The 26,921-nt window shown below is 41.8% G+C and overlaps 1 protein-coding gene across 1 annotated transcript; it reads left to right on the top strand.

Annotated features, from left to right (window-relative positions):
• On the top strand, positions 1–24,648 carry LOC103355225 (lipoma HMGIC fusion partner-like 3 protein). The gene is made up of 4 exons (XM_008278926.1): positions 1–517; positions 19,934–20,170; positions 22,007–22,035; positions 23,205–24,648. The coding sequence occupies exons 1-3, from the start codon at positions 91–93 to the stop codon at positions 22,021–22,023; spliced, it is 681 nt and encodes a 226-aa protein (XP_008277148.1). The 5' UTR covers positions 1–90; the 3' UTR covers positions 22,024–22,035; positions 23,205–24,648.
• The last annotated feature ends 2,273 nt before the right edge of the window (positions 24,649–26,921 follow it).

Raw genomic sequence — 26,921 nt, 5'->3', positions numbered from 1 at the left:
CAACAACAACCAAACAGTTTATGTGCTTCATGTTTAGTCCTCGCTTCGGACACATCGCGACGCTCGTCTTAGTCTTCGGGATTGCATAAGATGATACCTGGATCTGCCGCATCAATGCTACCATCTGCAGAAGCTGCGAAACTGTACCAGACCAATTACGTCCGCAACTCCCGTGTCATCGGACTTTTATGGGCCATCTTCACTATCCTGTTCGGCATCGTTAACGTGACCATCTTCTCACAGCCCTATTGGATCGGAGATGGCGTGGACACGCCGCAGGCCGGTTACTTCGGCCTTTTCCACTATTGCATCGGGGACGGGATCTCCAGAGAGCTGGCCTGCCAGGGAAGCTTCACCGAGTTCGCCGCCATCCCCTCCGGTGCGTTCAAAGCCGCCTCCTTCTTCATTGGAATGTCTATGATGCTGGTTGTCACCTGCATCGGCTGCTTCAGTCTCTTCTTCCTCCTCAGCACCTCCACCGTGTACAAGATCTGTGGCTGGATGCAGGCAGCGTCAGGTAAGAGCCTCTTCACAGCCTGCATCACTTACATGTACAAGGTGCATGCATGATCATCACTGAATACCTTTCCCTGTGTGTGTATGTTTTTAAACATTTTGGTGCCCAGGGAGCAGATTTGATCAAATGACATACTGAGTTTTAGAAACCCTTAAACTCCCAATGGATGGATTGGCTTATGATTGATGAGCTGATGAGATAAATTAATTGGGATCAGCCAGGGTGAAGACAAACACACAGGATGGACATGTTGCTGAGGACTACTGTATTGACAGCTCTTACTTTGTGACTGTGTAAGCTACAGGTGTAGTCACATATGAAGGAGCTTATCGGTTTTAACCACTAAATGGAGCAAACCTCAAACAGTAATCTATCAAAAAAAATATATACATATATGCTGGTGTTGCAGGGATGGCAGGTTCATTCTGTTATTTTGTTGTTGTTTTTTGTGGGATGTATTCAAGTTAAACCTGATTACATGACAGTTGAGTCACTCGTCCCTTTACATAATCAATGAAAACATGTCTGTCTGTGGTCGTACATTTTTACTAATGCAACACCACCAACCTCTGACAAGTGCACATCACCGTTAATTGATGGTCAAGCATGATGCAGGAATGTTAATTAAAAGGTCAGTTTACAAAAGCTGAATTTACATCTTAGATTTTGCCAAGACTGCACAATCAGATAAAATATGCATTTAGTTCCATGTTTTCTCGGTGGTATTTCATCTCATTTAAAGTGAGCCGCATTCATCAGTTCCTGCATAATCTTCAGTCCGTCCTCAGCCAACAGATGTGTTGGCGTTCCTCGTGTGTCGGAGCTGGTGTTTAAAATTTTTGTAGAGGTCAAGGGTTCAAGCTTGCTGGCAGCGTTTTGTCACCGCAACTGTGGGCTAATGTCATCCAGCGTGAGCGTGGGCCTCCGTCATCCGAGGCGTCCGCACGTTGCCAAACATCGGTTCTCCTCAGCTGCACCACTGGTCGGAGCGGTCGGGCTTCCTGTTCAGCAACAAACACAAATGAGGGGGGATTATTTGGAGCAGGTCCAGCTCGGCGTGTTATGTTGGGCTGAATTAACGCAATAAGCCTGTCTAATGAGGAGACCGCTGGGCTTTGTGCTTCTGCAGCTAAGAGATGAAAGAGAAAGCCAAGAGGAGAGACCCTGACCATGGCAGGCTGGCACAGGGATGCCTAATGAGCAATCCTGGCTGCTTAGCACTGTCAAACTTTATTACACTTAGCTGAAGGTTAAACGCATGCTGCCTGCATCGTCTACAGCCCCGGTGGAAGACAGGTGGGCCACTGGCAATCCCTTTAGTGTCAGCTGGTGTTTTGATAGCGAGGTACAAATCATCAATCTGATAAAAACAAATGGCAGTGAGCGTGTGCAAAAAAAAAAAAACAGAAAAGCTGGTGTGTTTTTATTGCTCCCTTTTCCTTCATTTTTCACTTTTGGCAACACAAAACGTGGGTCAGCGGTAGCTTGTTGTCACATCCCTGCTGCTTGACTGGTCCAAGGACATGAATGACACAGTCAGTATTCAGAGCACTGCATCTCTCCTCCATGGCACCAAGCCTTTTTTTTTTTTTTTTAGGTTTAGATTTATATTGGGTACTTTATGGTATGGTGGGTAGGGAAACACAGCATGTATGAGCACCATGCCTCGTTGAGTACAAGAGCTATTCAGCCACAGTAGGTGAATATCAAGGTCACACCGCATGTGCCGGCCAAGTATACATAATTTAAGCGATATGCAGCAGTTTTCATCAATCCCCCCGAGGTCAGAAGGTTGTGGATAAACACTCAACATATAGAAATTTCATGCCCACCACACAAGAGCTCCTCCCTGAGCGAACGTAGAGCGAGACGCACCTCCAGGATGAGTTTTCTCTGAAGCCCAGGTAAAAAAAAAAAGAAAAAGAAAAGCTAAATGTTTGATGAGAACGCAAACCACCATTAGAAATCTCAGCCAAACAAAGTTGAGTGCAGAAAGTGCTCCCACCCTGATGGACTTGTATCCTTCTTTTACTTTCCTTGCCAGGGCTATTTCTGTCTCTGCACAGGTTCATGCAGATCTAAGAGGTTTTGGGTTTTTTTTCCTTCTGCTGAGCCGAGCACAACAAGATACACGATGCACACTTTCCTTTACCTTATCTCTTTCTTTTACCTTCGCGCAATTTCACCCTTGTGTGCATCTCATCTCGTCTCGCTTGGCCCTTCCTATCCTCCTCACAGCCTTGTTTCAGTGAGAGCTGTACAATATGTGCTGTCCTTCTCTCTCTCCTTTCTGTCCTGTAACTGCCGTTCTTCAGGGGTCTGCACACCAATTAACTAAGAATCCTGTGAGGTCAGTGATAATTACCTCACCGTTTCATACCCCCGTCTGCCTTCGCCGTCATGTCGGCTGCCGGCCTTTTTCTACTTTTGATGATCGTCTCAAACACACATATGAGTCATACGTGTGAATAAGCAAAGATGCGAGCTCTGTAAAGCCAGCAGAGCAAGTGTGCAGACTGAGGGTGGCTTGTTTGGAAAGATACAGACTTCAACACTTAGAGGTCAGGGTTTTTTTTATTTTTCCCCTCATTTTGTTTATTTTATTGTTTGGTGGTAGCGTGAGTGTGCGTGCGTGGATGTCCTGCAGTATGAAAAAAAAAAGATTTGTTTTAGAATTCACAGGCAAGCAAAATGACAAAATTGCCTTCAGGAACATCCTCTGCTTCTTCTTTGATGTGTTTGGTAGTTAATACTGCAGGATAACTGAAGCGTTAGCTGTCCTGTGTGGTGAAGGCTGTGCACGGCCCTGCGCTCGCTGCAGCATTTGCATGCTGATTCGCTGAAGTCAAATAGACACACTTGATGTGAGGACTGTGTGCATGATCATATAAGAACCATATGTTCGTCAAGAGGTTGGCGGGCTTTATGTCTTTATTTTAGGGAGTAAAGGCCTTTTACGCAAATTATGCTTTGGCATGCCACTGAATGAAAAGCACTGGTGTAAATAATAAAACTACTGAGGCCCACATTTTAATTAGCAGCTTTTTTATCCCAGTTTTGATCCACTGAAAAAAGAGAAAACATGCAGTTGAATTAAATGTTTCCAAATTAAGTAACAAGTAACATTAATGCCACTGGTCGAATTCAGATGTACTAAAATCATTTGATTAATGAACTAATGAATGTCAACTTGAAATTTTTCAACTTAAGCATTTGCTTAACCCAAAAGTAAAAAGCAAAACATGATGTTGTTATTACACTTACATTCTTTCTTTGCTCTGTAATCCTACTGGAAGAAAACAGTGAGTTGAGTTGCAGTAAATTAAAAAAAATTGAAGAAAGGTGAACACACAGTGCTGATGGAGTAGAAAACCTCATTTTTATAGTTTTGCTGAAATTCGAATACTAGTTAGGGGGGAAAAAATGTGATTTCAAGTTGATAGAATCCGCCAAAGAAATCTGCCTTCACCAAAGCAGAAAGTGAGATTTATTTGAAACAGTACTTTCACCTAAACTACAGCTTAGATACACTTTACAGTGTTGAGTGCAGACTGGCTCACTGGAATAGTACAAATGTTAATATTAATAGTAACAACTGTGCTACTCCTAATTTATTTATTTCCTTTATTTATACAGGTATTCTCATTGAGACACGGGGTCTCATTCTCAAGAGAGACATGTTCGCAAATAACAAAACAATGCAATATGGAATATGCCAAGTCACATTGTTTATATGTGAAAGGCCGTTCAAGGTGCTCTGAGGGAAATAAATTTGTAGATTATTTAGAAATACTTAGGAGTTGTGCATGTTTATTTATTTCTATAAACTGATAACCCTGAGTTTTCAGGTTTAACACGGTACCAGAAAAACAACATCATGTATGAAAGTACTGCCTACTGACCACAGATTGGACGCTACTGAATACAATTTTCTTGCAGTTTCAAAGCTCTTTCATTCTCCTATAGGCTTTCTATAGTAGTATAATCCTAAAACAGAGACTGATGAAGCTTAAGGTCTTGTACTTGTTGACCTAATAAAATCTGCAAGTAAGACTACTTACTGGTAAGAATTATTCTCTCCACAAGGGTTGCAGCTGAAAGAATAAAGCTAAAATTGTCATTCATGCAATAAGAATACATGGAAACAACACATTAATTTTATGGAATACACAATGTGATTATAGCCGGTTCTACTTGTGCCTTACAGTATATGTGCATATTAAGCTACAGTGACTGTGTCCCTTTTAGCCTGGATTGTTTTTTTAAATTCCTCATATTAGTTTAAGTTTATAGATTGATCATCTTTTAATATATATGTGGTTTGCGATTGGTTATCTGATGCCAACACCTACCTGTATCGGGTTCGTAGCTTGAGCTGGAAAGCTGTGTTGACTTTACAAGTTGGTAACCAGTTTCATGCTCAGATCCATTTATTTGCCGATTATTTTCTCAACTGACTGTTTTTTCATGGTGCACAATTTGCCCGAGTAAGGTCTGCAGATCCCTTGTTTTGTTTGACCAACAGTTCAAAACCCGAATATAATCAGATTACCAGCACATTTAATGAATGAAAGGAACAGTCTGTCATTGTTGTGATGCTGGGACCTCAGCACATTTCATATTTTGGCTTAAAAAATGACAATTAATCCATTATTTTAACAGTTACTGATTAGTTTTTGGTTGATCATCTAATACATCAACTGGCTAATTTTGTCTCTAAAGCAAAGTGCAACATATACTTTAGTTTTAGGCTTTAGAAGAATCTGACAGTGTATTTCCACACCTGTGAACAGAGCTGCTACTCTGTCTTGTCTTGTGCAATGATGACAGGGGGGAGGACCAGAGCACAGACAGATCCAGGTGGGCAGGATGCTCTAATGAAGCTTACACACAGTTTGGCAGGTTGCAGGCCGAGCGTAAGATGGCAGGTATAAATACACAGGAGCTGACTGGGAATTAGGAACAGGTGAGGTGGGCGTGTCCAAGAACATCAGGTGGGCTAATGGGGTCTGACACTTGTGTGAAACAGTGACACAAAACATGACAGAGGGGGAATACTGTGATGTGAGCAACAAAGCTGCAGAGGTGGAAAACTATATGCATCTGACTGTCCATCTCTTTGCTAGTATGGGAAACAAAAGATACTTCATTATATATTCTTTTCGTTCTATATATGTATGTATTGTTGTGTGTGCTGGTATGTAACAACAGCAAATAGGGCTGTCAAGGAAACCGCTCACATGGACTTTAGATTAAGATGGATCAAGATCAACAAGCAGGGTCATCTCATCATAACTGGAAACCTTCATGGTCTGACAATAGCGAGAGAGGACGGCGACAAGATAGAGGAGAAACAGAGATGGCAATAACAAGGACAAAGAAATAACATATCGGAGAGGAGCAAGAGGTCTGGAGGTAAACAAAACACAAAGCAGGAGACAGAAGGCAGACAGAAAACAAATCAGATAGCGAAGCTCAGAGACCATATACTGATCCTTTAGGTCATCGCTCTCTCGCAGACTCTCCCTACGTATCATTATCTCGGTTTCTCTGTGGCTGGCTTTCACTCCCATGGTCCATTAGCTCTATTGAGAGGCTTGTTTTGAAAGGAGCTTTAAAGCCTAGTTGAATGTAGAGGTGGAAAGTGGTGGAGCTCGGCATGAGAGCGGCAGTCACAGACTTTTCACTGCAGCAGGACCAGATCTGCCCCAGCCCTCCGGTGTTAACGCTGCGAATCTGGATGCCTATCAGGGCTTTAAAAGCAGATTAGTGCCTGGCTGAGAAAAAAGGCCCATTCTGATGCTTTTGCCAGTTGCTATGCTCCCTGTGTGTTCAGAGGTATTAAGTGCACATCCTTTGTCTGCATACTAACACATGACCATCCCTTGCTCAGGGCTTGATGAACTTTTTTGGCCACATGCGTCATTGCCATAAAAAAAAACCAACTTCCTCAAGTTGGCAACACCAAACAACACTATACTATAGCAAAAAATTAGCATATAAATGAACTAGATTTATATTAAAATGAACAAAAGAGCTGACTTTAATTTGATAAAGTGCTTTCAAATTTTCCCCTTAATTGCGTTGATTCCAAAGTAGTAAACAAAGGAAAAATTGCCCTAACAAATTATACATTCCGAGTTATTCATCTTTGACTAAGTTCTGCAGCTTTTTCTCATTTATCCTCGATACCTCCTGCATCTTAACCGCACGTTGCATCGAGTTTATGTGACCCTAAAGATTTAAAGAAGATATATTATTCTCATTTTCAGCTCTGTATTTTCCACTAGAGTAGCTTTCAAAGATATAAAGTTTGGAAAAACAATTCTCCTCAGTTCAGCCTCTGCCTGAAAAGAGCAACATTAGCTTCTGGCCTTAAACCCTACTTTCTTGTGATTGGAGGATTTCAGGAAGCCTGAACCAGTGCCTGTGAGCAACGTCACATCTTGTTGCTGGTGTAGAGTTTCTGAAAGCAAACTGTAAACTTATAAAGTGACATAATTTTTCATTGTTGGTTGGAAATGGAAACATTTCAAGCCTGAATCGAATCCAGAATATGAGCATTAGCAGCATGAACTTTGCTGCAGCCGAGCCTACAGCAGAATGTTGTGAAATATAACAATGGATATAGTCTTCAAATCAAAAGCTGTGTATATATTTCTAGATATGAAACTGTAAATTGTTTTATTTGTGGGAAAATGCAGACGGAAATGGAAAACATTTGCTATCAGGAAAGACCAAAGGTAGCAATCAAATGTTAGTCTGTGGTAGCCAAACTACTGTGTCTTACTTATTTGTATGCAAGAACATGTACATACATTTACCAAAAAGACCACAGTTTGACTTAATGTGCGTCCTGCGCCTGGATTAGATGAGCACATGAAGAAATATCTGATATGCTGGCATCAGCTCATCATGAAACAAAATGTTGAAAACCAAGTGTTCATCAGAAGACTGAGCTTTAGATCACAGGAATTACTTTTACATATGTTTACCTCCTTTTCCCACGTTTAATATGAACATCTGGCATAAAATTATTCAAAAGAAAATAAAGAAACACATATTATTTCTCATTTAAGTTCACATTGTAATGCCCCAGCAGGTTCAATAAATGCTTTATCCATAGTTATGATACATGAGATGCATAACTGTCACACAAGGACATCATGAATACTGACTGTTAATACTGTGTATAAATCCAAATGTCTCAAACTGTTCAAATGCACAGCAACTTGAAACCTTCATAAATGTCACAATGGAGCATCCAAACTACCGCCCGAGTCAGGACGTTATGTTACTGTGGACCTTTTTTGTTTTATTACAGCAGTATGTGAGCGTTTGGGGACCGCCGGTGTCTACAGTAGGATAGAAACTTTACTTTTAGAAACAATCCAATCTATCCAGCCATTGTGCTGCTACAGCTACGTACAGAACGGGGAGTCATGTCTCCCTACAGCGCATCATGTCGAGGACCCACTGGAGCATATTTGTGTAAGACAGACAGCGAAACAACATGGGAGAGTAGTGTCTGCTGTAACTGCAGTGAGATGCATTAGTACCTTTAACTTTGAAACACCACCGAGAAAGGAATACTGTGTGCTCCTGTGAGTCCGGGGAGTATAAACCTGGGCTCAAATTGAGTTCAAAGACAAAACAAACAACCTGAGAGATTTGGAAACAGAAATATGAATCTCCCTCAGCCCACGTCTTGTGCACAAATCCACACATGGCACCTTTGCGGCAGATGGCACAACAATCAAAGCTGAGGAAAGCGATCATTTTAAGAGCACCGACTCGCTCCTGTCTCTCTTTAGGTCTTATTCTGTAATGTTTTTGTCTGGTTTTTTTATCATATATATATCCCATGTCACAAAGCAAGGAGCAATCCTCATGCTTTCTTAATTTCCCTCACGTCTACTCAGGTAATCTGCTTTCAAATCACCTCTCTATTAACACTGTTCCATCCTCCAATTTTTGTAATTAAGAAACACACACAGTCAGTTGAACCATCTAATTATTGCCAGCGGGAGGCAACAGGGAACCATCATCCGTGCGGCTCACGGTCCGGATGGTGGACAGGAGGAAAGGGTGGAGGAAGGATATCTACGCACAATATCACACACACACACACACACACACACACACACACAAGGATGGTAATTTGCATGCATGCGATGTACGTGTGTTGTTTTTTTTCCAGTAATTACATTCCAGGGTGAGGGTTCTTCAGCACAGCGAGAGATTCAGTGTTTTTTTTTTTTTGTTTTTTTTTGTAATGCATATTTGCTGATTTAATGCTTATTTGTGAATGCAGAACAGTTGGTTTAATTTAAGAAACCCTTAGATCATGTTTTTGGACACCAAACCAAACAGATCAATGGTGATTAATTAGCCCACACTCTGTGAGTTTGGGTGTAGCAGTGTGGAATACAAACTCTAAATGCCAGCCAAGTCATCATCATGACTCCCCTGTGTTTAGCGTCCCTGTTTCCCTGCAGGGTGTGGACTATAGATTTGCTGGAGTTAATCCCTGTGATCTCTGAAGTGGCCTGGCTCAGGCCAGAGCTCAGGCGTGGGGTGGGAGGGGGGCGCTGCTGATTTATTCCACAGGGGTAGGGATGAGATGGGACAGCAAGGACACTGTGACCCATGAAAAAAAAAAAAAACTTTCCCTGCTGTAGTGTTGCATATGTAGTCCACAAGTGATGAGTGGAAAGTAGATTTAACCAAGTAGTGCATGCAAGTACAATGTTATTGAACTTGAATATTTCTATCATCTATTGCTGCTATAGCTGCTTTTGAGGCAGACATTTTACATAGAGAACCTATAATCAGTACAGAGAACATAATACAGAGCTACGTAGATTAATCCCGTAAGAAGCTTTTGAATTCAGCTCTAACATTAGTACATATTAATAGACAAATGATAAAGATTGACTCATCTAATATTGTAGCATCAACAGAGGCCATGCTATGCACTTTGCGGTGAGTATTTTACCTAAGCAAACTATGTCTTCTGGCAGTGAATCTGCTACACATCGCTGTCAGCTGCAGTCATTTGTATTCCAGCCCTTGAGCGCTGTTAGGTTTGAAAGTGATGACTGGAGGGTGCATTTAGAAAATCTTGTATTTCTTAATCTTATTTCATATTTAAATGCCTTTTTTTAAAAAAAATGCTGCTCTAACCACAGTCTGATTGGGCAGTTGCTGTGCTGCAGCCCCTCAAGTCGGTCCCGGCCTGAAAGCTCCTAATGTTAGCGGCTGGCTGCGAGAGCCGTGGCGGTTTGCCTCCGTCGTCCCTGGACTGGTGGCCCACTCAGTATTTTCACAGGGAACTCAAAGGTCTCTTTTGATCCTCATTGCCCTTGCCAATCTTTATCCTCTGTGGAGGTACAGGCCGCATCTGGACCTGTTACATAAGCCCTCCACCCCAGCCCGACTCCCTCCTGCTCTGCTCACTGCGGTTTTGCGCTGCGCTCCTCCCTCGATTCCTCTCCCCCCACTTCTCTCCCTCCCTTCACCCTCTACCTCTGCACCTCTGCTTTAACCTGAAGTGCCCTATCTATTAGAGAGGCTCACGTCTCGCTCCTCCTGTGTCAGGTTCGTGTCGCTCGAGTGCAGCCGCTCGATGCTTTCGGTGTCTCCTCCTACTGCATGTCGAGCTCCCTGCAAGGCGTTCGCAGCCTTTCTAGTAGCGGCTTCAATCAGTGTGTTATAATGAGCCGCTGACCAGATGGTGTGTGAGGACATTAAGAGTCAAAGGACGCGCTCTGTCTGAGTATACAGCGTTAAAGTAGGCAGGATTTTAAAAAAGCTTTTAGAGATGGCAAGTCACCGGTCATTAAGTCTGAAGAGACAATGAGCCGGATAGATAGAACAAGTGAGCAGTTAATAAGAATTTAGGACCAACTACCTTGATGGGTTTATGAGGAGCTGGTGCGCTGCAATCCAGCTGTTTGTTAAATGATCGACTAAATGATTTGGGGTGTTAGTACGTAGGCGGTGACATTGCATCCATCTCAGCCTCTCCCGTTAGATAGAGACGTCTCTTTAATAGATTCAGGAGCTGTAGTCTTTCCAAAGATCTTCTCATGAAGTTGAATCCCCTGTAGTATAAGTCAGAGTGCTTTCCCACAGCCTACAGGTACACTGTAATATGCAATACACTCTTGCGGGAAGATTATTTGCAACATTACTGGATGGTTATAAAGTTTTCGCAAGAACTCGTCCAGGCCCCGGAACGGAGATGATTTGATGAAATGAGCTCGTCTCCTTTTTAATCCTTTGAATGGAATTGATAGGTGAGCTGTGGGCATTATGTGCTCGTTGTGCAGAAAATTGCTGAAGATGTTGACAGAGTGGAATACAGAGGATGCCTGGAAGCTCCTTGCTCCCCCCTCTAGCAACCATCAAGTTTTGCCAGCAACCGAAGCAGAAATAGATTTGGACTGGAGACAGCTCATCTCAAGGAGCATGTTCATCGTCTTCCTGGGGAGATTGCTGGAGTCGTTTTTGAAAGTTTTCTCCTGCTCCACTTTCCACCGTATCGTTGACACTTTGAAAATATGTTTCTGGAGAACTGTCTTAAATTTGCGTCCGGCCAGCTGTCTGAAAACACGTTCATCTCTTGACCATGTTACGGGAAGCTCAATATTCTGTACGTTGTCCCTTTAATTTTACTTCTAGCCACATAAACTGACACAGATTGTAACGCTATAAATTGTTACACTTTCTATATTATAATTCTCGTTTATAACCCTCTTTCCTTAGTCTTTTTCCACCTCATAAACCTGGACCATGAAGCAGACTTATGTGGTGGCACATTTTCACACCTCATTTAGTCACACTATATGGATCATACACTCTTAATTGCTCCATTTATCTAGATGTAATTATGGCATATCATTGTCGTGGTTTTAGGCCATCTTTCTTGGGTACTCATTCGCTCGTCTATGGTGCCAGAGAGAAGCCTTAATTGTCAAGTGTGAAGAGAGGGTTGATGCTGCCCACACTTCATTAGAGCCCGGACTGGCCATGGGAAAGATTGGATTAATTAGTCTCATTCTACACCCTCATAATTTGACTATAAAGCTCACAGCATTAGACTGCCAGTGAAGTTGGAGCCATATTTTCTTTAGTATTGAATTATACCAGACCAGACCATCCATCACATGGATATCAAAGCCCACACGGATTTCTGATGAAAACATTCGAGAAGTACAAATGCAATTTGGACCTGCAGATTAGGAATGAATTCAGTTTTCGAATCCCTCTGCAAAAGGGGGAGCGGCACAAAAATCGGCTTTCAGAAAGAGGTGAGCTGCAGTCTGCTTTCTGTTTTTTTTTCTTCTTCTTCTTCTGATCATTAAATGCTATCATAAGCCAGCTGTGAGCAGAGCAGGAACGCTCTTGCTTGTCAGTGCATGAAACTCCAGTATTTTAAATGTTTTGGAAGGAAAGGGTTCTGGAGAAATCTAAAATAACGGCAGTTTGTTGTGAAACCGGAAACCTGACTGTGCGGTCCGTAAAGCTCCATGCTAGGACTACCACTCCCACCTCTTCCTCACAATGTGGCGTTCAGCCTTGGGCTGCTCGTCTCTGGTCTCAGCGCTGTGAGTCATCCAAGCACCCAACCACACTGTCACATTGTGCCTCAGCATTGGCAGGAGTCTCATTGTGCCTGGAGTTGAATGCGTAGAACAGTGACGTAGATAACAAGCACCAGGGATAAACCATGTCTTAAGGTCTAGTAGATCACGTTACCAGCCGATGACGAACGGTCACAAGCTATGATTTCATCCTGTTTGGATTTGAGTAATAAAGTTGCTGCCTTAATGTGTTCTTATATAAGAAGGGAGAACAATAGAAGGATCCCTTTGAACTCGACTAGCTTCTCTCCACATTCGGGTCGCTATTTCACCTGTGGGAGTGTAACATTAGTTATTACATTAAAGCAAACTTACCTATGCATATTCATAGGAAGCCCTGCTGGGATAAACACTTAAAGTTCCCAGAATGCTTGTTCCGACTTTCTTTTTTTTTGAGCTGACCTTAAATGCCGCTTTGGCAGCCACAGGCTCATACAGGAAACCCATTCCTTTGTTTACCGGAGCCAAGATGTGTCACTACGAGAAGAGACGAATGATGATCTGCACCGATTGTATCCATTTTACAGAAAGAGGGCCGAGTATATACAGTATGGAGTAGATCCATATGCAGTAAAGTTTCCATGTGTGTGTGTGTGTGTGGATAATTCAGTTTGTCGCAGCTTTTTAAATGAGTCGAGGAGAAAATGCAATCCACAAAGGACTGTGGGAGTTGAAAAATGCAGAATCCCCTTTCATGGCATCTTAGATGTGCGGCAGATGTGTGATTGATGGAAGGAGCAGGGGGATACACACAACTGTTTATTTCTATCTGCCACCCCGCTCAATCAATGACACGGCGAAACAGTAAAGAAAAAAAAAAAAACACACGCTCAGACACGCAGCTGCATTGATATTGTCACGGCGACACAGGTTACAGGTTTTACTTTACTCTGTTTGCAAACTAGGTACACAAATCCAATCAAGCGGCTGCTTTGGAGGTCACATTGGACCTCCACTCATTTCCACTGCTCTCAAATGACACGCGGAGATTATTCGAAGCAAAGGGATTCTTTCAGTATCGATGGGATTTTGCCCGTCCCTTTAGGAAAATGAGCCAATGTGCTTCTGACAAATCTGCTGCCATCACACCGTTCTGTACCATCTGCCGGTCTGCCCTCAGACTTTCCTGTAGCGCTGTTTGCACCTAATCTGCCCTACCTACAGTCTCTTACATAAGCTGCTGTCAGCCAACAAGCGTTTCTCAGTCCAGGTTTTTCCACTTGCATGATCCCCCGTGTTCCCAGGAAGCGAAAGAGACAAACGTAGGAAGGTGTGCTTTTGCGGGAAACAAGCAAATGCTGAGAATAGCTCTTGCCGAGGGGCTTCGAGCATATGGTGGCCGGTGCTCGTGACGTTCGCGTGGTGCTGCTGCTGGCGGCCACACACAGGACTGAAAGCGTGGCTCGAGCTCCCACCACCTCCTCCTCCCCCCAACCTCTTCTCTCTCTCTCTCCCTCTCTCTGCCTCGCCCAGCCTCATAATCTGTCTCTCCTTTTCGCTCTGCGCCTGTCTGCTGCTCTCCTCCTGCTCTCCAGAGGCAGCGGGGGAAAGAGATGGAGAGAAGGGCAAAGCTGAAAGGGTCGGATAATGCCGTCAGTTAATGTCTCGTCTCCGCTCCGACTGACAGCTGCATTCTGTCAGGTGTGCTGCTATTTCTGTGGTGAGGATCTGGAGCACACCATTTATTACTGCAGCATGAAGTTCTGCCTCGGTGCAGTGCAGCCAGCAGATACACAGAGATAATGAGGTGGTTTTTTTTTGTTGTTTTTTTAATCTTTGGTACCACTTTGCTCTATGTAAGCAGTTTCTAAGCATTTAACACATTGTTTTTAACACACTATAAAGTCATTATAAGCTTTTTTGGGAGTTTTTTGGACTAATTGTTTAAAGTGCAAGAAAATAGTTTTCTACTATGATGGTGTCTTTAGATTGTTATTTTTTTTTCTCATCAAGCATAACAGATTTGCAAATTCTCACATTGGAGAAACTGGAAACGTGAGAATTTTTTTGCTTGACTGAAACAATTCATCAATGAGCAAAGCAGTAGGTGATACAGTTTTTGTTGATTAACTAGTAAATACAACCATAATACGTGCAGACAACAAACGCGCACACACACAGTGTTCTATAAATTTATTAGACCACCATCCAGTGTAAGGTTTATGCTACAACTGCCCTAAAATTTACAGCATTGGTAATTACCAAAATCATTTTTTTCTGTTTCTGTAATGGTTAATACACCGCTATGTAGAAGCTCTATAACCCAAATGATATTTTCAATGCTAAAATATAATATTTATTATTATCCACAAATGTTCAAATTTACTGTTTAACAAAAAATAAATAAAATCGTAAAGCACATTATAATTTCTTCATTAAGATGTGGAGTTCCAGTTATTTACTTGCATTCCTGAACAGAAAAAAAATGTTTTAGTGGTTGAATGTTATGCTTGATTAATTTCTGACTTCTCCGAGAAGCCCAGTGAGCCGACTCAGATTTGAATATACAAAGGTGAACTCAGTTTGAAATTCCTCGTTCCTGTTCAAAATGGTTAAAACGTAGAGAGCTGAGTGTGCATTAAAGCACTTCATGATGCTGGATGGTGTTTAACAAAACAGACAGGTGGTCTAATAAATTTGTTTAGCCCTGTATATGCACCTGAAATCTGCTGAATGAATATCTGCACCTATATCATTCTATTTTGTAGCTTATTTTTAAATTTAGTATCATTGAATAAATCAAGGGCTGCAAGGTGGTGCTGTGGTTCGCGTCCCCGTGAGGACACCCGGGATCTTTCTGTGTGGAGTTTGCATGTTCTCCCCGTGCAGCGTGGGTTCTCTCTGGGTTCTCCGGCTTCCTCCCACAGTCCAAAAACATGTTGAGGTTAATTGGTGATTCTAAATTGTCCGTAGGTGTGAATGTGAGTGTGCTTGGTTGTCTGTTTCTAAGTGTAGCCCTGTGATAGACTGGTGACCTGTCCAGGGTATCCCCTGCCTTCATCCTAAGTCAGCTGGGATAGACTCCAGCCCCCCCACGACCCCAGTGAGGATTAAGCGGTGTATAGATAATTGATGGATGGATGGATGGATGGATGGATGAATTAATAAATCTATTTTGGGTTCGAACTCATTTTATAACTAAGTGTATTGAACCCCCCTATTACCTTCAACTTTACGGACATCTTGTATCCTTGGGTTGAATTTGATCTCAGCAATTTAAACCTCCAGAAAATGTAATAATTAAAATAGTTACCCAAGTTTATGTGTAAATAGCCCTTTAAATACAACTGAAAAAATTCTGTCATTGACTTATTTAGAGATGTTAAACATTGAATGGGGTCACATTGACCCCAAAGATATTCGGAGGGTTAACTTTTAGGTTGACTCACTCTCAGTTTGCGTCATGAACATCTATTCCAGGACATTTTCCAGAATTGTGTTTGAGGCAGGTAACAAGTCTGCTCAGACGTGTTTGGCTATGAGCTAACACAAAGTCTGTGATTATAAAACACTTCATGTGTTGGAGGTATTTTGGGTGCAAAGTAAGCAATTTTTAAATAACACCCAAGCAATCTAACACGGAGGGACTTACATTAAAACTTGATGAAAACATGGTAGTGTTTTTTGTCATTTTTTTTTCTGGTTTGTTTGTGTTGTTAACATACTCCCTGGGGCAGCCGCTGCTCAGATGGTAGTCTGACTCACGGTGTATATTACAGGTATTAGTCTGCTATCGGCCACTCATGTCTGCCGGCTTTATCCTCTGCTTCCCGGAGGAAATACAGGAAAACAACAGCAACAACCTCCAGGCAGCAACCTACTGCACTGAATATTCAAAGTTTTGCCAAGGTTTTGGATCGTGCAGTAAGGCCGACCCGCTATTTTTTATTTTTTTGGGGGGTGGATTATTCATTTTAATGACAGCGCTCGTCTCTTTGCATGCAAATGTTCCACCAAAACGCTTCCACCCATCGCTATTTTGAGGGAACCCTGAAGCTGCATCCTTTGCTAAGCTCCGCCCCAAATGACTGTGATTGGTTTAAAGAAATAAAAACAAGTCAGAGTGTTTTGTGCACTTGGTGAAGTGCAGCCAGACCACTGTGTTCTACAGACAATAGAGCTGGTTGAGCACTAAATGCAGAGTTGGTGTTCGTGGGCAAGACTTTAAACCCAAAGTTGCTCCTCAAGCCATAGGAGCATCTTGCATGGCAGCCTGTGTGTAAATCCTTTTTTGTCAGAAGCTAGTTAAGCTTAAAAATCGCTATACAGATGCAGGCTATTTGCCTTTTTTTATTCCCTTTTAATTGCCTCTGAAAGTGTCAAAACCTAAAGCCCTTCTTTCTTCTTTTGGTGTGAGTCAAAATTCACAGCAGAAAAAAAAACAGAAGCCTCATTATATAAGTAGAACTGTGCTGGATGGGCTCGCTTGTGTTGTGTTGTGTTGTGTTGTGTGGTTACGGATTAGTTGACTCCAGGCTTGCTGTTACAGTGTATGCAGGGGACATGTGCTCGTCCTCTTACCACAAGCTGTTTCTGGAAACGAGAGCGGCATATGTGGCACCCTCTGTTGGTGTAATCCTGGCCAGTGCATCCCTCCGAGATGTTTATCTGCAGAGGCAGGCGGAGTAGATAGTGTTAGTGACTGTGACAGATATTTTACTGCTCATGCATCTCTTGTTCTCTTTTGGTCTCCTTCCCCCTGATGCTATCAGCGTTTTGTCTTTTTCCTGCACCCTCATCCTCCGTCTCCTTCCCTCTCACCGGCCCCAGAGCTCTGTGAACCTCGTCTCCCTCCTCCTGAGCCTCTATGTAATATTCATGATTGCGTTGAATCGAGCCAAAGCCATGCAGGAGGCACCCAGAAGGATCTGGAAAAGCCTGTGTTACCTTTTTGTAGTAAACGTGTCAGAAGGGAGAGAAAGAATGGTAATATGTATTGACTGGTGAGATATCAAACGTTACTTCCATGGCACTCCCTCTGCTCAGCGAATGTTGTGCATAGACTCCCACGACATACAAAGTGTTTATGCAGCTAGGAGAAGCACAATTTCACATTTTTGTTCCAAGGTGACAAAGTTATTAACATATCAATGCACCACTATTTAAGATTGCCTGTTTCCCAAATCCCCAATAAGGGAGCAACCAAAAGAAACACACACAGGAAGCTTCCTTCTGAGGTCAGCAGGAAGGATGACAGCTGATGGATTGTTTTAATGTGTTGGTACCAACTCAGGACAAAAATCAAAATCAATTCTATTATCTTGTTATTTTAGTTTGTTTTGTTCCGTTTTTGCCTGATATGGAATTCATACTTAAATTAGCTTTTGCTTTCTCCAGGCAGCATCAGTGACTAAAGCAATTAAGCCTTTCCACCCAAGTCTGAACATGTGAAGGTCCTCACAGCTACGAAATCCAGCCCTCACACTCCATCTGCTCTGATTTGATTATTTGGATATTTCCGAGGGATAAGATGCTAAAGTGAGAAGAATTATTTTAGTCCCAGGACTTTTCAAGCAGCTCAAATCTTTTGTTTGAATACGGTGATTCATTGTGATGAACCTGCAGAGAATTATCACCTGAATCTGCAGTTTTGGTGAACAGAGCGTGACATTAAGGAAACAGTTTAAAGACATTCAGATGCAGCTTTCTCTCTCTCTCTCTTCCCCTCAGAGGTGTCTGCTGCTACCGAGCCCGGCTCCTGCTGTAGTATTAGCTGTTTGTCCAGCACCTTGTACTGCTAACAAACCCCAAAAAGTCAACAGACTTCGATTAAAGATTGAAGATTAAATGTTGTACATTATTTACCAGCGCTCCAACAACACCGCAACATTTGTGTAAATTTAACAACTCCTCTCTGGCTTCTCTCACCACTGGCCGTCTTTGTCAGTGTGTTGGTGATTTGACCTCTTAGAGGAAGAGGTGGACAGGCAGACGGATTGGAGACCAGTTCATTGGCTGCATTCGTAACCAGAGCCCTCTGACTGGACACAATGTACACAGCGGCCTCAGTGACACTCGCTAAGCAGCTGAATCACGTCTCAGACTCCAGAGGACGTCTGACAGACAGTGATGCTGTAACATATAGAGCTCGGGTGGGATGAGTGACATAGGTTCCAGCGGAGCCCACAGCCTGTCGGGGCCGAGTTAAGTCTTTCTTGCGTGAAAAGGGCTTGTCATTTGATTCAGCAGTGCTGCCTGGAGACATCAAAAGGCATAAACTCTATTCATTCATAAAACCAAGGCTGTAGTACAACCCTACTGTTACTGCTACAGTGCAGGCCTATGGCACTGATTTCTATGGCTTAACAGTGTATTGTTTGCTCATATACATGTTAGGTAGTTTATTTTTTCTGTGCTTAATGACATAGAAACGTCTGAAACAGTGGTTACTTGCAGAGCTCCTGGGCGTCCAGCTGAGTTAGAACAGCTTTGCTCTGAACCACTAGGTGCATATGAATTTGCTTTGACAGTTAGAGCCAGGGGCAGATAAAGAGGAGCCCGTCCTCTGTTAGGTGTGCTTTTTGTCTGCAGCATGTATGGCTCTGTAATTTCCATCCTATCTTCCATTGAAACATCTCCTAACCGTGCTGGAAATATCTCAGGAGGATTAAAGCCGCAGTGTTACTCTAACAAACTGCAGTGTTTGTGTGCTGTGATGCATACATGAGAGCAGTTTGTGTTTGCATATAAGAAAAGACCGCCTTGTTCTCACTTTTGCTGGTAAGGCTGCGGACAAGAGGAACCGCAGAAAAGCGCGACGGCCAATAAGTTATGCATACATAAATTTGCGTTTAAAAGATGCTCACGTATGAGCAGCGTGCAGCTTCTTAAAAATGCTGATTTCATACGTTCAAAAGCCTAAACTCTTAATACACAAGCAAACAGCGTTCAAGGACAAAAACACTGAAAGCAACTAAGCTTTTGGGGGATAAAGAAGTGGGGAGTCTGTTTTATTATTAATGTGCAATGCGCTCCGGATAACTGTGCACTCAGCTTCTTTTTCCAGGTCTTCTGCTGTTCTGTTGCAGCACCACCTCAGAGGAGAACCTCATTCAAATGGAAGATGAGAGAAATTTCACCCTTTGGGCAAAAACTGAGAAAGAAGGGCACGGGCTCGCGATTTTCTTGTGCCGTTCTGCCGCAGCATTACCTTAGAGAAGAATCGCTTTTAAACTGAAGATGAGAGAAAGCCAAAATTAAGATGAAAGTTTTCACCCCTTGGGCAAAGATTGAGGAGCTAGTCTAATATTATCACTGCTTAAAATCCAGGAGGACAAAGAAGTCCACAACTTTGTGCAGAAAAAGATGCAAACAGGACATTGAGGACATCTGAGAGCGGTTCCTACACTGTAAATCTCTTACTGCAGCTGTGTCTGGCTGTGACTGTTGCAGTCGTTGTTTACTGCTGGTTTTTACTCTTCCACTGGCACACATTGTGTCTAGACACTTATTGCCCGCCTAAGGGAAGGAATGAAAATCAATGTTATAAATGCAATAACACATAAACACAGCCGATTCTCCAGAGAGTAGAATATAAGAGAGGTTTTTAAAGCACTTAAAATGATCCTGCCTCTTCTGTTTCTCTCATTTCCGCTCAAAATATCCCTGAGCTCATTTGTTACACTACCCTTTTCCATAAAACTCATTTTTGTGCTGCTTATGCCTTTTTTTTTTTTTTTCCACCTTCCTCTTGCTATTTTTAGCCACTTTACCCCCTGATGTTGCCACCTCTCTTTAACCTATTTTGCCCCTCTCTGCCTCCCGCCAGGTGTCTGTCTGGTGCTGGGTTGTATGATCTACCCCGACGGCTGGGATAGCGACGAGGTCCGGCGGATGTGCGGAGAGCAGACGGACAAATACAGCCTGGGCGCCTGCTCCGTGCGCTGGGCTTACATCTTGGCTATCATGGGCATCCTGGACGCCCTCATCCTCTCCTTCCTGGCCTTCGTCCTGGGGAACCGGCAGGATGGACTCATGTCGGAGGAGCTGTTGGCTGAAAGCAAGGGTGAGGATGCGCTATCTAATCTGATAATATGTGATATTTTATCGATCTGCTTTGAGGAAACTAAATCAACGCTCGCACACGACAGTCAGAGCCAGTTTTAGAGCCGCATCTTACTCAAGAAAACAGAACTGCTGCTTAGAAAAATGATGTTTTTTAAGCTAAAGTACAGCTTCTTTAACTGTTACCAGTATTATTATAAATGAAAATATTCCTCCCATAGATTCTCCCGTAAATGTTTCTAAAAGTGGGCACTGATTCCCGTCACTTTTAAATCTTCTATTGGGTTATAAATCTTAATGTGGAACCCCTAATGCAGTTAGTGTTGTAGGAGGCTGGCAAAAAGCATACACTTAGACCAAATAAGAATACTTTAAAGCTTCCTTAAGATTTGACTCTTGATTAATCACGCCCCCACGTGACTTTCGCCAGGACTGAAAATAGAAAATGCACGCTCCTTAATAGAGTGTTAAAACGCAGAATAGTCTGTGAAATAGATTAGATGAGCTAAATCCATAAACGGATCGCGTTCAGTGCGCTCTTGTATTTATGACCAACAGAAGCCAAGGTTTTGAAGTAATGAGCTTTTGATGCAGCCTCTAAAAAAGCAAAGCTAAATTTAGAAAGCGTCGACGGTAGCTACAATTTGAATATAATTAAGGGAACGGCAGGAGCCTTCTTTTAGATAATTAGTTTGAACCATAAATGAGCACCCGTTTTAACCCCTTAATGAGCGCCTCCTGTTTTGTCCACATGCCCAATAATTACATAACTAAAATGAAATGCTCTGTGTTTTCTTTTGACTAAAGTCACAATCATAGTGTCACCTAAAATAGAAAAAGATGGGGTTTGCACCTATTTTTTTGAAATATTAAGTTAAATCAGTCATTATTTTACAGTTTTGTTTTGTACACCCTGCTGCTACTGCTGTGTTTTAGTGATGTTAACACTCTTCCCAGGCAGATTGATTAACCTTTTTGCTGACAAATGATGTGTATTTCACCAAGATAGAGTGAAGATTCAGTCAGATAAGTTCCCAAATAAACCTATTATGCAAGTCCCTCCTGTACTATGACTGTATTATGATCTAAGGATAGCAAGAGAATCTTAAAATAAACCTTGCTTTTCCAACGAAAGTTTCTCATACGGTCAGTAGCTGTGACGGTTTAGTCAAAGAAGTGGCCTGGCCCGGCATGCAGTGGTGTGCATGCATACTGTATGTAATTCTGCATCACTCCTCTAACAGTTCTCCCCAGTGATGTAGTGTGAAAAGACCTCGACCCAGGTATGTCTCCCAGTGGGAAATGGGATTAGTATGTCCATGCCCTGTCGTCTGTAATGGAACCAGACAGGCATGGGCAACCAACAAACCGCTAAAGAGAGGTGAGGTGAAAGAATGAGTAGGAACGAGTGAAAGCAAAGACATGTTAAGAGGGCACAGGGGACTTGGAAGGACTGACTGGCAATTCCTCAGATTGATGTGGGTCTTGTGAAACAAATGCACGTGTAACCACCAATCTGTGTTGACCTTCAAGTGACAAATATGAGGCAAGATAGAAGAAAGTCAGAGAAGGGAACACTTGAATGGGATTATCAGTCAATAAATAGCCTCACTGCACAGCTTGATGATGTACCACTCCTTAGTTTAGAGCTCTGGAGAATCTGCCATTTATGAATAATTCATTGTAGCTGAATAACAGTAGTCTTTACCCAATCAGCTCATCCCTGGTGCCATCTGCTGGTGTTTGCGCGCAGTACAGCGAATCTCCGTTAGTAGGTCATGTGCTGTATATATTTTGGATATGTTTTATATTTTCCTATGTGTTTCTGTTTTTGCAGAGGGAGGAAATGCCTAACCAAATCTTTAGGTAAGTAAGGACAAACACACGTCATAAAATATATACAAGTAGATCTCCCGATGTATGACTAAGTTGTGTTTGTAAGCCATGTAGGGCAGTACAACAGTGTAAATTCAATGTAAATATCTTTCTCAGAGCATAAACAGTTTACATTATTACATTTCCAAACAGCAGAGGATCCAGCAGTTGGATACTCAAGTTAAAGCAGCAATAACACAATGTAAAAAATACACCAATACAAGTGAAGTATTGTGTTGATTTGCAAATATGATTTAACTTAAAATACACGTGTATCAACAGCAAAAAGTACTAAAGTGAGAGTGTTTTGCTGCGCTAATAAACTCTATTCATAGTTTCAGAATCAGCCGTATAAGTATATATAAGTATATTTGGGGTACATAAGTGTGAAGCTAAAGCTAAAAACAAGGAAGATGTAAGATACACATGGGGTAGACAATAATGCAAGACTAATACATGGACAAGCAACCAGAGATAAACATTATGTGCACCAAGTAGGTAGAAGAAACACATTTAGGATCACAACAGTGTAACAGTCAAAGGACCCACAAAGGCCTCTAGAATAACTTTTGTCAGGTAACCAGAGCTATGCAGTTGAATGGACCCTGTTAGTGTGATACTACCATACTACACTGTTGTTACTATAAACAGTAGAAACATAAGACCATAAACTGCTGAAATAAGCACATACAGGACAGTCCACAATCAGAAAAAAAGCAAAAGTGGCCTCATACACTATTCTGTACATGCAACCACGCACAGCAGCAACAAGCAAAAGAACACAAATGAGCAATACACTTTATTTGATTTGAACTCTGGGAATCATCAGCTGACCATTTCCATTCAGGTCTGAGAGGCCCAGCAGGCTTTTACTCAGTAGAAAGCTGATATATTTTGAGCCATTCAGAGACATATAGACAGTAAGTAAGTCCTTAAATTCAATTTTGTATCTAGCTGGAAGCCAATGAATAGGAGGGGCCCCAGAGTCAATCCTTGTGGGACTCCGCACGTCATGTTCTCTTCATAATTACTAGTGTTGGTCACAGTACTTTAAGTATTATCTGTTGCTGATGACCAACCCAGTTTTCTAATCTATCGAGAAGTTGTTCATGATTCTCCAGGACTTTTAAAACATCTGTCTCTCTCTTTCTTTTCTACAGGTTCCTGAATTTCCATGTGTCTGTTTTCATAAAGTACAAGTCCCTCAACATCAGCTTACAGGAGTGAGGCAATCCGGGTCTGTGGGGGAGAGGAATACTACTGAACCAGCCAGCCTGCCGTTCACATCTACCTGCCAAAAGCCCAGTGTAACATTTTCAAGTCCATCCATCCTACCCGCAGTCCCTACATCATCCCCAGCACTTAGATGGAGCCCAATGCACTTCTGTCCTAATGTGTCCGACCCTTGCACAACACTGCATAGACCATGGCAGGGGCAGAGACTGTTATCCTGAAGAGAAGTGTACGGACCACCCACTACCTACCTGAGAAGACACAGGGTTGACATTGTACACTTGCAGTGCGAGCACAGACAAAACACACACACACACACATCAACACGCGCACACACACACACAAACACACGCGCCAGCTCACTACAACACAAACTTGCACATAAACACTCACAAACATTAAAAAAAAAAACATGAACAAATTCTGTAATTACAAGTATTAAACTATGTTAACACTTAGCTGTGTGTGTCACCGTCAGAATGCGTATCATGTTTTATTTGTGCAAAGAAAAAAAAAATCATTTTCAGATAATATCGGGTTGATGTAAATCTATTGTGTTTAAAGAAATTAAAGTTTCCGTTTCCTCCGTTGCTCATATGCCCCCTTTGTTCCCCTTAATTTACTAGGAAAAAAAAAAAAAAAGATATTTAAGACTGTTTTATAAGAATATTATCATCCAAAAAGAGACAAAACTTGTATTACAAAGTATGTACAGTGAATATTTAAGATGTTCTAGGAATTTTAACTAAAACCATTCAACGCCCTGCTAGCTAACTTTGCACAGCGCTTCAGTTTGAGAAGAAGTCTGATATTTTCTAGTCTGTGTATCTACACTGTGATGGTGGCTATTAGGACTGACTGCTGCAGGACTTCTAGCTACCGTGTGAGTGTGATTCTGTATGCGTGTGTTTAGGGAGCGCGGTGGGTGCATCTGAGTGCGTGCATGCACGTAGGTGAGTGTCGGTGTGAATGCGACGTGTGCAATAGTTTGTTGGGCTAGGGAACGGATATGCCAGCCTCACACGCAATTGTCCTGTTGGTGTAGCTAAATCTGTGTGTCTTTTGTCTCCAGCTCTTTCCGTTTTTCTCTCTCTCTCTTTGACTCCCTTTCTCTCTTTGTTTCGTTTGGGACATACAGGGTAACACGGTGCAGTGGGAGCGTAGTGGAGTTTAACTGGTGTGCCTGAGTGTTTAACTCAAGTGGTGATGAATCAGTACGGCCTGTCCCAGCCTCACGTGTGGATATGTTCCTGTGTAAATAGATATTCTGTAGATATTAATTAGCAAACATGGAGAAGGAAGTTAACTTACAGCAATTAAAGAGATTCCTTTAAGAATATATGAACACTTAATAAAGGTTTTCACTGTAAATCACTGTTGTGCTGTTTTTGTTCACGCTGATAGATAATAGAAAGACACATAACTACAACATCACCGAATATGACAGTTATCTTGCCTATTTGGCATACAAACACAACACATTTCTTCATTCCACAGTAAGTATTTTTTTCTCACCTCATATATATGTATATTTATTTTATTTTTTAAGATATTTTTTGGCTTTATTAGACAGGACAAAGAGAGAGACAGGAAAGTGGGGGGAGAAGAATGGGGGAAGGACCTGCAGCAAAGGGTCACAAGTGGGATTGAAACCCATGACCGCTGCATCGGGGACTACAGCCCCCCTATACATGGGACGCCAGCTCAACCAGGTGAGCTATAGCTGCGCCCTCACCTCATATTATTGCTCATTCTATCACACTATTCTTCAGTCTCTGGCAATATTTTTAACCCAACATTCATTCAAAGTTAAAAGTAAATTAAACAAGAAACATAACATTTTTAAAGGACAAAATATGGACTTGGATAAAACATTTGACAAACACGATGTTGCTTTGTTGAATTCTTGTCACGAATTTAGTTGTAGATGGACGTCATTTATTTAAAAAAAAGAAGAAAAAAAAGATTGTAAGAGAAACAACATTCTCTCACTTAACAGCAGTTATTCAGAATCTGCAACCCACTCTCTCTTTTTTCACTTTGCCATCTGGTAATTTCAACAATTTTTTTCGCAGTTCTTTAATAAATTTGAAATTTGACAACAATCATGGTAGATATGATTAAAGAATCTCTCGTCAAGGTCTACTCACAAAACCTTTTCTGCAGCTTTCATGCTTAAAAGGTTGCTGATGGAGTTACGTTGTCATGGAGATGAAGACGTCACATGGTGGACACTTGGAGAAGAAACTAGAACGTAGACTTTAAGTTGGAAGCAAATTTTTCCTTTTGTTTACAAGGTCAAGAATGAATAATGACGCTCAACAATGAGGAGGTTTCAGTGAAGTAATGTATTTGTACATTACAACATTCTTGGTATTTGTGAATATTGTATGTGGCAAAACCTAATGAACATATTACTCACATACGTTGGATTACATATTAATTGGTGCACTACACTGATGAGAACAAAAATGTGCAAAACGCAAATGATAAAGAAGAATCAACTTGAGGATCCAGTTGACTAAACACTTACACTTACATCTCTATTGTGCAAAATACAATAACAACTTAAAATCCAAACGAGGACTTGAGAAGAAAAGTAGAGTCTTGGTGTTACAGGGAAAGTTGAAAGTGTGTATCACTTGTGGTTAAATATAAAATGAATAACATTCTTCACTTTCCTTCATCACATTTAAATTCAGAACAGACATTTCAGATGCAACTCTCTCCTCATTCGAGTCCACTCAAGTAAGAAAATGCAGTTTTGCTTGAGAGATAAAATGGCTTTAAGATTATAAAAGATTAACCTCTCGCTCACAGGTCACACTGGGAATTTTATCCATGTCACATGTCGAGAACAACAAAAGAAAAGAATGTTGCAGAGAGAAAGAAAAACTAAGAATCATTGTTCCCATCTGGTGCTTTGCACAGCAACGAAGGCAGTGACCTCTTTCTGGCAGCTTGGCCTCGTCGCCCTCACTAACTGTCGCCTGTTCAGCTCAGGAGCTGATAATGTGGTGGTGTTTAGTTCATAGGCCTCACGGGAGTCCTTCCAGGTGTCTGGGGGGCTGAAATGAGGAATAACTTCATTTAAGTTTAACTGCTGTTCATTGCAGCTCAGCGAGCGTTTGCATGAAGTGGCTGCAGTGTTTTCACTGCGTAGATTAAGTGTTCGCTATCGGCCCTGTATGTGGTGGAAAGTGTTTTGCAGTTCTGTTTTAAGTCATAATCAAATCCACCTACAATATGATGAGTCATGAGTGTAACACATAAACATATTTTTAGGAAGAACAGAACTGGGATGTTCTGACATGCACAAAGCAGACGAATGACATTTAAATATCGTGTGTTCAAACTGAAGATTAAATTACTGCAGTAAAAGTTTCTTTTAAAGGAATAAATTATGTTTGGTACTACACTGTAAAAAGAAATGCACTTTTCTCTCAGTGTTGAATTATGGTGACATTTTATTTATTTATTATTATGCTTTTGAAGGCTGTTTATCATTCTGTATTAAGATTTACTACTAGCGATAGGTGTAATACTCATCACTGTGATAGATAGATAGATAGATAGATAGATAGATAGATAGATAGATAGATAGATAGATAGATAGATAGATAGATAGATAGATAGATAGATAG

The sequence above is a fragment of the Stegastes partitus genome, unplaced genomic scaffold, assembly GCF_000690725.1.
Source record: "Stegastes partitus isolate 25-593 unplaced genomic scaffold, Stegastes_partitus-1.0.2 Scaffold138, whole genome shotgun sequence".
In the NCBI taxonomy this organism is placed as follows: domain Eukaryota; kingdom Metazoa; phylum Chordata; class Actinopteri; family Pomacentridae; genus Stegastes; species Stegastes partitus.
Note: the sequence above shows the minus strand (reverse complement) of the source record. Positions and strands in the feature narration are given on the sequence as shown.